The sequence below is a fragment of the Cottoperca gobio genome, chromosome 1 (assembly GCF_900634415.1).
Source record: "Cottoperca gobio chromosome 1, fCotGob3.1, whole genome shotgun sequence".
NCBI classification, from domain to species: Eukaryota; Metazoa; Chordata; class Actinopteri; order Perciformes; family Bovichtidae; genus Cottoperca; species Cottoperca gobio.
In genome coordinates, this window is record NC_041355.1 from 7,201,516 (window position 1) to 7,218,031 (window position 16,516).

Genomic DNA, 16,516 nt, shown 5'->3' on the forward strand with positions numbered 1-16,516 from the left:
TTTGTTTGGACATCATTTAAAACAAGAACAGGATTTTAGCCCAGTCGTCAAATGTGCTGCCTGTCTGACCAAAGCCAAGTCAATTCAACAGCTGTCAGTGAAGAAGTCTGTTCAGAGTCGGCTATAAATTGTGTGTGGCATTTGAAAGGTGGAGTTGTAAACCTTTCATTGGAATATTTAGTTCTGGTTGAAGTGTGCATACAAAACGTATTATTATTCCTCTTTGATTTATTCTAGTTAACGAAAAAGAAATACTCACCACGCAGGAGAAATAATTCAGAATAATAAAAGTCTTCCGGTTGCTTGTTGTTGACCAAATGCAGGGCGGCTCTCAGCTTGAATGTGACAGAAGCAACTATTCAAACTTTAAGTCAATGGTGTTTAGCAGCACGAGCCAAGGAACAAACTCGCTGCAGCCATGATGCTGCTGGCAGATCATTTGCTTTGTACTGTAACTTGGATTTTCAATTGTTCTTTCTTCCAATTATTGACTTTGTTTGTACAATTTGCCGGTCAAGGAAGACAGTTACTGTGTAATTACGTTACCTGAACCACTTATCCTCACGGAAAAGCATCCTCTACATTTAAGTCCAATATTATTTGTGGGAGGAAGGAAAGTGCAAGATAAAAAGAGCTCTGTGTGGACATGTTTGTACTTTGGGTTTTGGACAAAGCGATCAGGAAGAGGTGGTTTCTAAGCCGAGCCCTCACATGTTTACAGCTGTGCCGTTCATGCTGCCACATTGCACGTTTCCTGGCTATCACTCATTACTGCCACGGAGATGGAGCAGTGTTAGAATTGGGTGAAACGTAATTTACGAGCCTTGCCGCCTACTCAGACATTTATAGGCCTTAGATGTACTTTAGTGAACTGTGCATTCAATTCACCTCTCGCCTCCGCTGGTGTTCAGATTTATCTCTCTTTATTGTATTGTTGACCTTGAAATATGAAATAAATTGGTCTGACAGAGAGAGCTATACAGTTGTAGCATAAGTGTCTTTGCTTTAGTAAAATAAATATGTTTCTTTGTGTAATAAATCTTTTATTTTCCTTTTTATGGCCAAGCATGGGTACATAGACAAATTAAAAAAAAGGACTGAAAGCAATATCTTGGCCTTTATATTTAGGTCTTTATTGGCGACATGATTTCGTTTTTTCCTTGTTATTATAAATGTTATTGCACGTGTATTAGAGATGTGCCATGTTGCAGTTCTTTTCTTCAGTTTTAGCATTTGTACATATTGTTATCCCTTCATAGAAAAGTCTTTTTAAAGCATTATTTGTTTTGTTTCATTTGATCGATCCCTTTGAATGATTTGCCATGCTGTGATGCTACAGTTTCTTTCTGCTTAAACAAATCCCAATTCTTTACAATTTAATTGCTTTTGTACCTCGTTGCTACAGCACCAGAGAACACAGGTGGTTTTATTTCAAAGAATTTGTAACTCAATGTTGACACATAACAAATAGCATTATTACGAGTGTAGGTTTTGCTCAATAAATATTTGATGTATCTGAAAGAAAACATTAAATGCAGTGGTGAATGGTGACCAGTCAGTACTAGCTGCATGAAAGCATAAGTCTGTGTAGTTCATTGTAGCTTTGAGTAAAGCAGTATTCTGTCTCTTTTCTATCTGCAGAACTTCCTGGTTCACCATCTAACTTAGTCATCTCCAACATCAGCCCTCGGACAGCAACACTTCGGTTCCGCCCTGGTCTTGATGGCAAGACCGCCATATCACGATGGATAGTAGAAGGCCAGGTGCGTGTGTACTTTTGTAGTTGCTGCTAATTCTAAAACTCAGCGGGTGGGGAACAATTTCGTAACGTGCAATTTCCCTGGCGAACAGGTCGTGAAGAAGGATGGAAAGGAGGAGCTGTGGAGAGTTGTCTACCAGAAAGACAACCAGCCCAATGCAGACAATCTGGAGATCCCCGACCTCACTCCGTTCACCAAGTACAGGTGAGCAGCAAACATCCACGGCCTACACAACATAGTCAAGCGCTGCCACATGCACACGTACACCCACCCAAACTCACCCACACACATCTCACTCTTCGCCAGTTTCTGCAGTATTGCAAGACTCAGGTGAAGTTAGATAAATCACACAGACACACAGAGAGACAGTTCCATCTGAGACTTTTCTGTTTGTCAGCACCTTCACAGCTGCTGCATGCAGATCCTTATTACCCTCCCGCAACTAGCTAGAGGCAAGAGAGAGGAGAGGAGAGGGATGAGGGCAGGGGAAAAAAGAAAGGTGATGAGAAAGCAGGAAGGGCAGCAGAGAGCATTAAAGGGGAGAAGAGACAAGGAGAATAGGAAATAGAGGAGGAGGGAGGAGTGTCTTTAATCCCTGCTCAAGGGCCGTGGGGAGCCTGGTGTATAAAAGTGATCTATCTTCAGCAGCAACACTTCCTCCTCTTTCTCTCCCTCTTTTTTTTTTGTCAATCTCTCTATATATCTTCTGTATGTATCAGTCTATCTGTCCTATCTTTGCCTCTTACTCTCTATATGTTGCCTTCGTTTGTAATGGGATTGCGATGTGTGTGCACATGTTGTACACTCACAGGGATTATGTTGTCACAGGCGACGCCGTTGGGACATAAGATGAAGTGATGCACTTGTCTGTGTTTCATATCCCCCGCTTTAACTCCCTCTTTACACCCTGCTCTCCATCTCCCAAACAGGGACCAGAACTCATAGATGTATTCTCTCTCATGCACTGTGCGCACCCACACGTTCTGTCACTCACGCCCACACTCAAGCATGGTTGCATCTAGAAGTAACAAAATTAACAAATGATCCCTGGTGTCTTTATGTAGGGCTGTACCGAATAGTTAGAAGCTTCAAAGCTTTATTCACAACGGTGAATTCTATGTCACCATTCGAACGCTGCACAGCTCTTACTTTTTTTTTTGAATTAATTTTGTTTAAACTTGATAGATTCCAGTGGTGGCTGCGTAGGATTGTTTCCGACTCGTGAGCGATATGAAGTCAAAATGTGAAAAGAAATGTGTAAAGGTTTTATCTGATGAAATATTCTGCTTCAATTCATATGTTGGTATTCAGCCTTTCAAAAACACACACTGACAAAGAAAGTTGAAAAAAGAGGAATCACTTTATTCAAATTGAGAATATTGTTTGAGGAAAATCATTTTTTAGGGCGATGATGTCAGAAGATATGACGACAGACATTTGAATAGTTATTATCACTCTTACTGTGAAGTCTGGTCGTCTTGTTGACATGTCCTGTGATATTTTGATTGAGTGCTTTACACTATGGGTTGTTTTTGTCTGTCAGGTGATCTCTCCTAACTGTACGTTGATAAAGTGGAATCAATTGAAAATATTAGACACCAAGCTTTGAAAACTGAACCCCTATGTTAAACGTTAGACCCACCTGTTATGGACGGACTTCTTCATTTTTGGTCATGTTGTGGTTAAAATGGTATTCCAGCAATTTAGTATTGCACTGTAATAAAGTTTGGGGACTCAAAATAGGCAGATTTAAAGAAGCGAAGTAGCGGGGGCTAGTATGGGTCGAATTTAGAAAAACACTGGATCCTACATTACCCATGATGCAGCTCAATATTATCTATTTGTTGGATCCTCCCTGTCTAGTGAACACCTAAGTATTTTAAACTTTTAGTACCCTTCATGACAACTCAACTAAACATGTGTAAAGTCAGTTAAGTGTCCCTTTAACTTCTCGCTCTCTGTTCTCACCAGGTTCAGGATGCGTCAGGTGAACATTGTCGGCTCCAGTAACATGAGCGCCCCCTCCAGGCAGATTCAAACCCTACATGCTGCCCCTGACACATACCCCTCTAACCTCACCCTGCTGTCTGCCACACAGACCAGCCTGCGCTTCAACTGGAAGGTACTGAAACACAGACACATGCAGATGCACACACACCTCTGTAAAACAGTTCAATCGCTCTCTGCCCCTTTATAATCATTCAACCTGTGCTAATTTGACTGCTGAGGATTTCCTTTGTGCTTCTTTGATCTGCATGTATGTGTATTTGCTCTTATTTTCATATCAGTGCATATGCACATGAGTGTGCACTCACGAGCAGCAGGGCAGAACAGGTGGAGTGGCTGACAGCCTACAATCAGTGTCACTCCATGTATCAGTGCTAATGCTAATCCATCACATTTCCCATTCACCGCGCGGACTGCTAGCAGCACAAACTGCAATGTAATTTTCTTCTTACTGTCTTTTCTTTTTTCCTTTTGTTCCTGCTCATTGTCCTCTCTTTCTCTCCCTCTCTATTTTCCTCCCCCATCACCTCTCCTATTATAACATAAATTGAGAGTAGAGTATTTTCCATTTAAGAGATGGAATGAGAAAAAGAGCCTGTCAAATCAGACACAGAAACTGAGTATGGGCTACCTGTGCAGCATGCTAATGTGATTTTAGCGCCCAGCCTGAGCTATGCTAGGTTTTCTGCTGTAATGGAACTATCACAATGGTTTTAGCTAAGGCTATTATTGTAAGCTGCATATTAAGGGTAATAAAGCTAATGTGACATTCTGTATTATGGCTCCTAAATGCTAAGCTGAGCTAAATCAGTGGGGTATTTAAAATGGCTTGGTGTCTCACTTCCTTATCTGCAGCACAGCACAGAGCAACCACTGTACAATGCTGGTTCAAATCTTCTGTGGAATTATATGCTATGAACAAACTGAACTTCTTACTAACGTGATTTTAGGGCATTGAACAATAGGTGGTTGTGGCTGTAATGCACAATGATGAATGGTTGTTCACGGGAAGAGTAGAGAGCATGAGGTGACAGAGAAAAAGTATGGACAAGAGAAGGAGGGAGGGTGACAGGAAATGAGAGTGGAAGGAAGTAAAAGAGGATGACAGAGAGTGAATAAAACAGGGAAAAGAGGGTGATAGAGAACGAAAGATCAGAAGATGGAATGTCAAAGGGGAGAAGACAGTAAAAGGTTTTTTAGGAAGTACTTTAAAGTTAGACATGTCACATAAATAACCATATTCTTAAGACCGACATAATACCTTTTCACTTGTGTGTGTGTGTGTGTGTGTGTGTGTGTGTGTGTGTGTGTGTGTGTGTGTGTGTGTGTGTGTGTGTGTGTGTGTGTGTGTGTGTGTCTGTGTATGTCACATGGTAGAGACCTAAAATTGATATTCCACTGATGTTGTTGGGACCCAACTCTATTCTTGGTCTATTTTGATGCTATCACTGCAGGGTACCAAAGTTCAAAATGTTGTACTCATAGTGACTTTAACAGAGTATTTTAAGGTTTAAAAGCCCTTAAAAAACTATTTTCTAAATCAGCTTGTCACTATGAGTGATGCAGGTCCTACATGATCTCACAATGTTCTGACAATGTTAAACAGCTTTGGTTATTTCACATGAAAAATGTAGCTTTTTATGTTTTTCTCAGTGGCTTTTTTTCACTGGTCAGTAGGCAGGGCTGTGGTGGAAACAGGTGGTTATTGATCTTTTTGCCCAACAATCAACCAGGAAAGTTCGAAGGCGCTCTCTTTTTAAACAATTCAAATGATATTTTTTGATTACATGTATCCATACCCAAAGCACCTCAAACTAACTCTATTCCAGGAAGCATTTCTTTTGTTGTATGCCTTCAACCAAATCCAATCAAACCACTCCCAGACAGTCCTGATGACTTTTTGAGTATGAATTAATTAATTAATTAATTAATATTAGTAACTTGTGTTTTCGTCTGTACTTTAACTGTAATTGTTGCTTACTTAGTTGTGAATATTTAATATCATAGAATAATAGGTGGGCTTTTGTACATCTTAGATATGTATATAAAAGTCTGGGCACTGTCCCTTTGTGCATAAGATATATTTGTGCATGTATCTGATGGATACAGTATGATATGAATGTGCTGTATGTGCGTCTTTGTTGTGTGTGTTTTGTGCATACATGCTCCTAAAGTCGTATTAAATACATTTATCATAAATACCCTGAGGGTATCAGTCTACGTTGGTTATGAGGAACTATGTCATATTGTTTCATAGAGGAACAAAGTGCTGTGTATTAACCAAATTATCATTTTATTAATCACAATTCTACCTAAATTAGTTTTTCGTTCAATCATCCTTTCAGCTCTTTCTCTATAGGGTTACTTCTCCTTCCATCAATCAGAGTCGTCAAAATTAATTAAATTTACCAAGTTCGGTGACAACATAGAGTGGCCAAGTGCTGACACATTAAAAGATACTTGCACAGTTTGAGATTGGCACACTGGCACTCATTTATTAAGCCATTGTGGAACAAGGGACACAATATTTGAAAACGGCTGCCATGGAAATGATCCTGAAAATTTAAAAACTATACGTATCTTCTAAGCAGTCATACGTTTACTTTTAGTCTTATCCTTATATTTGTTTGATGTTTTTAATTATGTTTAACTTAGCCTTAGCAAGCTTCATTTGGTGCACCCCTAAACGATGCTGTCTGTTCTCACCAGGTTCAGGATGAGGAAACATTATCTCATCACCAAAATGTGTTAAAAACCTTTTGTACAGAAACATATCCAGCTTCCCTTTGATTTTTAGGAAAAGTAGTTCAGGCAGTCTTTCTATCAGTCCTAGATTATGGTGATATAATCTACAGGAAGTCTGCTGCTTCTGCTCTCAAACCCCGAGACTCAGTTTATTATTCTGCCCTCAGATTCATACCAGAGATCCCTATAACACTTAGCGTTGCATTCTGTTTAAGAAAGTTGGTTGGTCCTCTCTCGCACAGAGGAATGATAAACACCTCCATCATTTCATCGATAAATCCCTTTTTGGACATTCACCACTCTACATACCATGCTGAGCTGGACCACAAGAAACTCACTACTAACTGTCTCGTACTTAAGTCCTGCATGTTTATTTTGAATGTTGACGATCTGCCTTACATTTGTGTGAATCAAACACAATATAATGGAATATTCTATAACACTTTCTCAAAAACAACACTCTCACTACCCCTAGACCAGGCGTCGGGAACCTATGGCTCTTTCGATAACGTGATATGGCTCGTAGACAATTTTGAGCTCTGTTTCGCAAAGAGCGGGGCTTTGCTCCCGACACAAACACACGTGCGCACACACCTACAGTCAGAGACAGAGCGGACAGTATGGCTCACAAGGAAATACGACCATTCAAGACGAACCATTTTCAAGACGATGATCTCAAATCACTTCACCAGTGTTTTCACTGATCATCGTCCTCTTTTAATTTGCTTAACTCTGTGTATTTCTCTGTATCTTAACATCATTGCAAATGAAGGAAACCTCGATGATTTGTGAGTCTTAAATAAAGGTTTGAATGAATCTGTAATAATGACCATATATAGCAGTTAGTTTACACAATTTTGTCTGTAAAGTATGGCATAATAAACAAACGCACTACATAAACCAAGAATGTAGAACAAGAATAATATATTGCAACACATTTCTTTAATGTGCTCTTTTTTTCTCTCCCCTCTCTCTCTTTGTTACCGTCCAGCCTCTTCCAGAGTCCGAGTACAACAGTAGTCCAGAGACCGTGGGATACCGGCTGCGTGTGTGGAGGACTGACGGCCAGGGAGAGGACAGGACAGAGGAAGTGGAGAGAGCAGGGGGGACCAGTGAGACCCCCGTAGAGGGCCTCAATCCCTGGACCCAGTACCAAGTTCAGATACAGGCCTACAACTCCATAGGACCTGGACCATGGAGCAATACTGTCGCCGCACTCACTGCAGAATCTGGTATGAACACAGACCTCATTCACTCCTGTTTCCTGTTTGCAAATGTCCAACAGAGCTGTTCCAATATCGTATTAGAAGTGTAAAAGAAGACCGATGGATGAGGAGTAAAGTGCCCGATTACCTAAATGATGTGAATGAGAATTATACAACTCATATGAAGCAAAACACAAATATTAAAAACCAGCTTTTTACCAGAGTTTTACCTCCTACTATTCAGTCATCTGCATGCCAATAAATGCTTCTGCATTTTATTTATTTTAAAGGATGATACATTTTTTATAGGGGTGATATATGCTTAATTATTCCAATTTCTTAAGGCTCTGTAAATGACTTTTTTTCATCCATCCATCGTCTACCGCTTATCCGGTATCGGGTCGCGGGGGCAGCAGGAATCCCAATCTTCCCTTCTCCGGGCCACATCCTCCAGCTCCGACTGGGGGATCCTGAGGCGTTCCCAGGCCAGTGAGGAGATATAATCTCTCCACCGAGTCCTGGGTCTTCCCCGGGGTCTCCTCCCAGCTGTACGTGCCTCGAACACCTCCCTAGAGAGGCGCCCAGGTGGCATCCTTACTAGATGCCCGAACCACCTCAACTGGCTCCTTTCAACGTAAAGGAGCAGCGGCTCTACTCCGAGTCTCTCACTGATGGCTGAGCTTCTCACTCTATCTCTAAGGGAGACGCCAGCCACCCGTCTGAGAAAACCCATTTCGGCCGCTTGTACCCGTGATCTCGTTCTTTCGGTCATGACCCAGCCTTCATGACCATAGGTGAGGGTAGGAACGAAGATCGACCGGTATATTGAGAGCTTTGCCTTCTGGCTCAGCTCTCTTTTCGTCACAACGGTGCGGTAAAGTGACTGTAGTACCGCCCCCGCTGCTCCGATTCTCCGGCCAATCTCTCGCTCCATCGTCCCCTCACTCGCAACCAAGACCCCGAGGTACTTGAACTCGTTCACTTGGGGTAAAGGCTCATTCCCTACCCGGAGTAGACAATCCACCGGTTTCCTGCTGAGAGTCATGGCCTCAGATTTTGAGGTGCTGATCCTCATCCCAACCGCTTCACCCTCGGCTGCGAACCGATCCAGTAACTGTTGAAGGTCACAGACCGATGATGCTATAAGGACCACATCATCTGCAAAGCGTAGCGATGAGATCCTCAGGTCACCGAACTGCAACCCCTCTCCTCCACGACTACGCCTCGATATCCTATCCATGAAAATCCCAAACAGGATTGGTGATAAAGCGCAGCCCTGGCGGAGGCCAACATTCACTGGGAACGAGTCCGATTTACTGCCGAGTATCCGGACACAACTCTCGCTTTGGGCGTACAGGGATTGGATGGCCCTCAGAAGTGACCCCCTCACCCCATACTCCCGCAGCACCTCCCACAGTATCACCCAGGGGACCCGGTCATACACCTTCTCCAGATCCACAAAACACATGTAGACCGGATGGGCGTACTCCCAGGCCCCCTCCAGGATCCTTGCGAGAGTGAATAGTTAGTCCGTTGTTCCACGACCAGGACGGAATCCGCATTGTTCCTCTTCAATCAGAGGTTCGACTACCGGCCGAACCCTCCTTTCCAGTACCTTGGAGTAGACTTTACCAGGGAGGCTGAGAAGTGTGATACCCCTGTAGTTGGCACACACTCTCTGGTCCCCCTTTTTAAATAGGGGAACCACCACCCCGGTCTGCCAACCCCTAGGCACTGTCCCAGACTTCCACGCAATGTTGACAAGGTGTGTCAACCAAGACAGCCCCTCAACACCCAAAGCCTTCAGCATTTCTGGACGGATCTCATCAACCCCTGCGGCTTTTCCACTGTGGAGTTGTTTGACTACCTCAGTGACTTCCATCAGGGAAATTGACGATGATCCCCCATCAGCTTCCACCTCTGCCTCTAACATTAGTCGGATTCAGGAATTCTTCAAAGTGCTCCTTCCACCGGCCGATAACCTTCTCAGTCAAAGTCAGCAGGGTCCCACCCTTGCTGTACAGAGCTTCCCCCTCCTGAGGTGCCGGATGGTTTTCCAGAAGCACCTTGGTGCCGACCGAAAGTCCTTCTCCATAGCTTCTCCGAACTTCTCCCACATCCGCTGCTTTGCCTCTGACACGCCCTTCTAGTCCTTCGGTACCCTGCAACTGTTTCCGGAGCCCTCCCGGATAACATAACCCGGAAGGACTCCTTCTTCAATCGGACGGCTTCCCTGACCACCGGGGTCCACCACGGTGTTCAAGGGTTACCGCCCCTTGAGGCACCTAAGACCTTGAGACCACAGCTCATCACCGCAGCTTCAGCAATAGAGGTTTTGAACATCGCCCACTCAGGTTCAATGCCCCCAACCTCCACAGGGATGTCTGAAAAGCTCCGCCGGAGGTGTGAGTTGAAGATCCACAGGACAGGGGCTTCCTCCAGACGTTCCCAGTTCACCCGCACTACCCGTTTGGGTTTACCAGGTCTGTCCAGAGTCTTCCCCCACCCCTTGATCCAACTCACCACCAGATGGTGATCAGTCGACAGCTCCGCCCCTCTCTTCACCCGAGTGTCCAAAACATGCGGCCTCAGATCAGATGATACGATTACAAAATCGATCATTGACCTTTGACCTAGGGTACTCTGGTACCACGTGCACTTATGAGCATCCTTATGTTCGAACATGGTGTTCTGAACGACTTGTAATTTTGCAAAATTGCAGATGCAGACGACCAGAATGTTGAACAATAGTCCAGGTGGCACAAAATTGATGATTTAAGAAAAGTAGTTTAAACTGTGTTGGTTGTTGTCCGTGCGATGAGGTCCGTGCGACGGGGACGCATGTGTTTCTCTTTAGCTCTCCCCTCTCCTTTCTTCTGCTCTGTAGGTGTGTGTGCGTCAGGCTGCGAAGCCCCGCCCTTCGCAAAACGGAGCGAAGGAGAGAATGTGAATGCGCAAAGTAGACAGTACAAACTGAAACGTGCACATACATTAGAACAATAGTATAAGTGTTTAGTTTATTTAATAAAAGAGCCCCTGTCAATGTGTTTCAAAATGTTAAATATTTTGAGGAAAATAAAAAAACACCTTGAATTTCAGACAGGATAGAAAAATCTTCTTCATTGCTTAAATTGCATACTACAATAATAATATCTGTCAAAACTTAGGATTCTGTAAAAGGATGTTCTTTTGCAAGGAATAAGTGAGTTCCATATACTGTAAAAGGATTTGCTTCTCTCTCCCTCACACACTTCCCTCTCTCTCCCTCTCTCTCCCTCTCTCTCTCTCTCTCTCTCTCTCTCTCTCTCTCTCTCTCTCGCTCTCTCTCTGCCTTTCTCTCTCGGGTATGTGCTGTCCAGTGGCAATAAGCAATTCCAACTATCCATACAATTAAACGTTTAGGCATTGCTTGTGACAGCCTTAGTGTCCACCTTCAATTGCACACGCAAATCAATCAGTGCGCCGTTGATAGCGCCGCCGCAAACCCGCGCCCCGGTGTTGGTGTGGACGATTAAACAAAGCTTCTTTGCATCTATTACTTTTATTAATCGAGTTACTCGAGGAATCGTTCCAGCCTTCTCAGCTCTGAACACACACACGACCAAACAGCATTTTATGCACAGTATTGGGATGAAAGGTACATATTACAGTTGGTGTGATGTGTAAAACATCTATAGCTTTATGTAAATAATATAGAGCAGTAAACAGACTGCTTAAAATAGTATGTCATATCTATTATCAATTGGGTTTATCAGTGTTGAATGACTCATGTTTTTGTAACTTTATTTTCTTTGTCGACACAAAGGGATTCTGTTTATTGAGTGATTGTTTTGGTGTTTGTCTCACTTGTTACCCACCCACACGCAGACTATTATAGACGAATAGAAATAGAAATAGAAATATTCAATTGAATCAATTAATCGCTTTTATTTATGTCAGACTGGGTATACCAAACTATAACATAAATGTTGTTTCCTATGAAGAGGACATATTTCCTCTAAGGGAAATTGATTTTGATATTGCATGCAGTGAACTTATTCCTGTCAGGATCACATATCTGACTGGAAATATTGGTCCTTACTTGGCAAGTGTAGAATGATAGTCCACTGTTGGTAATGGAGGAATGTGTGTGTGTTCTCCAGTTCCATCTGGATCTCCGATGAATGTGACGGCTGAGGCAGTGAGCTCCACCAGGATCCTGCTCAAATGGTCTGCTCTCCGTCAGGCACAGAGGAATGGAGTCATACTTGGCTATAAGGTATATAAAACAAACCAACACAATCCCATCCTGCCCCCCCTCCAGCCGCCTATTATCACTTTCTCCAACGTCTTTACACAGACATGAAAACACAAAATCTAATATGAGCCCAATATGACGTAATAGCCTGTAACCGCTCTAGTTTGTTCTTCCTACATTACTGCTTTTAAAAGCGCCGTGCTATAGTAAGGACGTCTGGGGGCGTGTGTGTAACTGTTCACATGCATATGAGAGAGGCTTTAATCTTTAATACCTTTTCATAAAACACATTTTTCGTCATGTTATAGTAGCTATAACAATAGCTGGATTATTCATTTATGAAAAATTAACAATAATGCATAAACCTGTTGGTTTGAGGAAGGGCTTTGTTTATTTAAAATGTAAACTGCAGTGTAGGTAAGAAGAGGTGATTTATTGAGTGCACATGCACAGTGTGAATATGCTTTGGATATTCTGCATTAGTATTTAAGTCCTGACTTGTGACCCACTTAAGCAACATAGCCTACAATCTATCCACGTCTGCCGAATATGTGCTGAACCCTTCTTGTATTTAAGAACTAAGTTGGAGTCTGTCTTGCTGGAACCTCCCGATGGTGACGTAGTCAACGTAGTTCTGATGTGCATGTTTCTAAGAAAAAGCTGGAGGAACACTGTTGATGGTAAAGTGCCAGGTGCACTCATTTTTACCTGAGTGCACCACTTACTGGCAGTCAAATCTCTCCTTTTACACTCCCACACACCCTCCTGGGGTTTATTATAATGTACTCCACTTCCTTTTTGGATTTTTAGAATAAATAGAAGACATGTAACAGTAGATTTTCTTGTTCAGTGGCATATATATATATATATATATATATATATGTAGCTCCCCTCAACATCCTGAGAAAGGAAAATTTAACACGGAGAAAGCACATGTAAAATATTTTGCTAATATAAAACTGGCATTGAGTGCAGCTCTTAATCACCACCCAAACAAAAGATAGCAGAAGAAAGCTCATAAAGGAAGGACATTTATCCTCAAATGCATGGACACGGTTGTGTTATAATTACATACATCTGGTAAGGAAAACAGGCTGTGACTGTGTGATATAAACCAGTACCATCCAGTATTTAAAAAATATTGTGTAAAGAAATTCAGGTCATATCATACACCATGCCCAAAGCATATCCAACTCCCCATCTGTGTGTGTTTTCTTGTGCTCTTCTGAGGATCACACTGAGAAGTATGCCAACCAGGATAATACTGTAGATGAGAACTGGCTTCCAGTGGTAGCTCTTCAACACCTCCCATGACAAAATAGTTCTCCCGCCACGCACTCCTCTGGACTATTTCTGTTCTTCGACACTTAGGAGCTGACATTTTACTTCAAAATGTTTTTTAAGTGTGGCAGGGAGTTCATGAACATGACACAAACTGAGAGAGAAAGAACAAGAAAGAACAGTTCTTGACACATAATTCTGTTACCAGTGAAAGAGCACAGTGTTCTGAATATGTTGTTGTTGTTGTTTTTGGATGTGGGCACTGGTGTGCTTTCAATTTCAGGATCAGTTTTAGTAGATGTTTCAGTTAAAGGATAGGTCTGGTGATCTTCTATACTTTTGCTTCTGTATCCATATCTTGATGTGGCCTCCTCTGTGCCACAGACCTCCATCGTTGTCAAATACACATCAATGAGCTACATCGTTCTAGTCTGACATGTTCCTTCATTATGATGTGCAGATTGTAAAGCCCTTTGAGGCTTATGCACAGTATGATGTGTGATTTCGGTCTATATGAAATAAAGTTGACGTGAATTGACTGTGATGGGCATGGTTAACTCCACATGCAGTACACCGCTTTAGTGCTGTAAATACTCGCTAGCACACAAAATCTGCAGCTGAAAGTGATGGCTGTACCAAATGTCATTTTCTTTTACATTCAAACTTCTATTGAGGTTTTTGAATGAAGCTTCAAATATCTGTCGTCAACCAAAATCTTCAATTTGAAAGTAGTGATTCATTGGATTAAATGAGTTAATCTTTTCTTTATTAAATCAAATGTCTTTAAGGAATATGACTCGTCAGTGCGTGCCTCCCAAGCGGGAGAGCAAATAGATTTTTGACCGCAGTAAAACTGTTTTTTTTTGAAAGGCTAAATACAAAGAATTATTTTGTTATTAAAAAATGATATCATCTATCTTTTTTCAATATATTTTGAATTTTTGACTTTTTTTGGAAAGCAATCCTACGCAGCCACCACTGGAATCCAATTATACAAATAGTATAATACTAATAATACTAGCGTAGCTTAATCTTTATCTGCAAATGTGCAGAAATACCGAATGAATAGAAAGCATTTAAAGCTGCAAAGCATTCGAAGTCCTGACTCAAAACTACAGTGCCCAGCTGGCAAATGAAAATGACTTTCCTCCTTTAAAAATGTAACTATATATTTGTGACTTATTTTAAAACCTGCAATAACTACTGAACTTGGGGGCAGTATGAACATAATATTACCTTACAACGATTTTACACTAAAAACAGTTGGATGCAGAATTTAACTCTACATGTTTATTCACTTTTAATCTATATTTGTGATTGAGATGTCTGACATGTATGCCTGTCTGCGTCCAGGTGATGTACAGAGAGAAAGATGCAGAAGGTCCCCCGAGTGTTCAGGTGGCAGAAGGAGAGGGGAGTGTGACGCTGCTCCTTGGCGCTCTCCAAAAACACATGGCGTATGTGCTGCAGGTGCTGGCGTACACACGGATGGGTGACGGCCCACAGAGCAACCCCATACTGCTCAGAACCAGAGAAGATGGTAGGATGTCTCTCTTTCTGTCTCGGTCTGATCACTGACCTTCCTGACCGGCAGTTTGTTCCGCCCTATTGCATTTCTCTCACATTGGTAGCTGTTTTTCACCTCTTCACATTGTGTATATGTGTGTATTTGTGTAAGTGTGTGCCATGTGTGCAGATCTCCTCAGATACAACCATGACATGAATGCCTGCATTCGGTCTGGTCTCCTTGAATAATAAAACACAAACACACTCCAAAATACACATCGAGGAAGACTCGCATACGCTCACACACACACACTCATCCTCTATCAAACAGTGTCACGTTTGAAAAGTCTTTCTCATTTCAGGATGAAACACGAACGGGGAAGTCAATTCCCGCAATGTATAATGAACCTCCATCCTGTCTGTCAGTCACGCACATACATACTGTATACACACGCTCACAGCTGACATGTATTTGGTGGTGTGGAACATGTACTTTTATCAGGAGCAGTGTGAGGTTGAGAGAAAATTACATTTTTATATTTAGCGTCTTTTAGAAGTGCCTCTTAAAAATGTATAAGACACTGTGTGTGTGTGTGTGTGTGTATGTGTGTGTGTGTGTGTGTGTGTGTGTGTGTGTGTGTGTGTGGAGAGCATATGCACGTACATCTGTTAGCCTTCATACTTACTTATTACAGTATAAGTGCTTGATATTGAGACAATCTCTTACTTTTGTGCTTGTTTTGCTGCTGCTCTTTGTATATCTTATTACTGTTTCATTCTGCTGCCAATTCCCTTCCCTATTTTTCTCTCCAGTTCCAGGTCCCCCTGTCAGGATGGTGTTTCCAGAAGTTCGGTTGTCATCAGTTAGGGTGGTTTGGCAGCCACCCACGAACCCCAACGGCATCATATTAGGTACAATAACAAACAAACAAACACACACACACACACACACACACACACACACACACACACACACACACACACACACACACACGAGGACCCACATATTTTGGAGAAACATTTAAATCATAATCCATTTTTTCACGCTTGTAATGACAATAGATTTATTTTCAATTGCTGAAGGACAGAGCTCGGCTTATAGAGGAAATGAGTTAGCCGTTTAAAATTTGTGCACACACAAACACAGACAGACACACACACACACACACACACACACACAAACACATACCGCTGTGATCTTCCAAGGCAAGGAAGTAAAAGCCATAAAATAGAAAAGAGCTGATTCTGTTTTTAGCTTTCAAACAAGGGTCAGCTCTCTCTGCTCTCCACCTATGTTTGTTGGTGTTTACGTACGTGTGTGTGTGTGTGTGTGTGTGTGTGTGTGTGTGTGTGTGTGTGTGTGTGTGTGTGTCAGTGAAGCTTGTACTGGGGAAAAGGGCTATTATAGCTGCTGAAGCAAGACCCCTTTCCTAATGCATACATAGCCTCATATATAAAGACACCGAGATTCACACTCTTCACTTGTTTCTGAAACTGCAAATCACAGCATGCTGAGTGAATCAGGGAGAACAGATTAATGAAGAGGAAGGAAGGCGAGAGGAATGTGAGCGCTGCTGAGCTGGAAACTGTGAGAACAGAAGGGGAGAGACAAGAGAGAGGAGACGTATGGAGGTGAGAGGAGGGACAGGTGTGTGTGTGTATTGCACAAGGGGGAGAAAGGAGTGGAATTTGTCCTCTCAGTGGGGGAGGGAGTCAAGCAGGGCAGTGTGAGTGATGTGTGAGTGTAATGTAAGGGGGAGGACATTTAGTGCGAC

The 16,516-nt window shown here is 42.4% G+C and overlaps 1 protein-coding gene across 1 annotated transcript in view; it reads left to right on the top strand.

The window, feature by feature from the left end:
• The window catches only part of LOC115007219 (protein sidekick-1-like), a 206,845-nt gene that overhangs the window by 170,838 nt on the left and 19,491 nt on the right, over window positions 1–16,516 (top strand). The window contains exons 23-29 of the mRNA XM_029429988.1: window positions 1,642–1,763; window positions 1,852–1,964; window positions 3,732–3,882; window positions 7,504–7,744; window positions 11,860–11,975; window positions 14,589–14,775; window positions 15,555–15,653. Of these exons, the coding sequence (XP_029285848.1) occupies window positions 1,642–1,763; window positions 1,852–1,964; window positions 3,732–3,882; window positions 7,504–7,744; window positions 11,860–11,975; window positions 14,589–14,775; window positions 15,555–15,653 (1,029 nt within the window). The remainder of the gene's footprint in view (window positions 1–1,641; window positions 1,764–1,851; window positions 1,965–3,731; window positions 3,883–7,503; window positions 7,745–11,859; window positions 11,976–14,588; window positions 14,776–15,554; window positions 15,654–16,516) is intronic.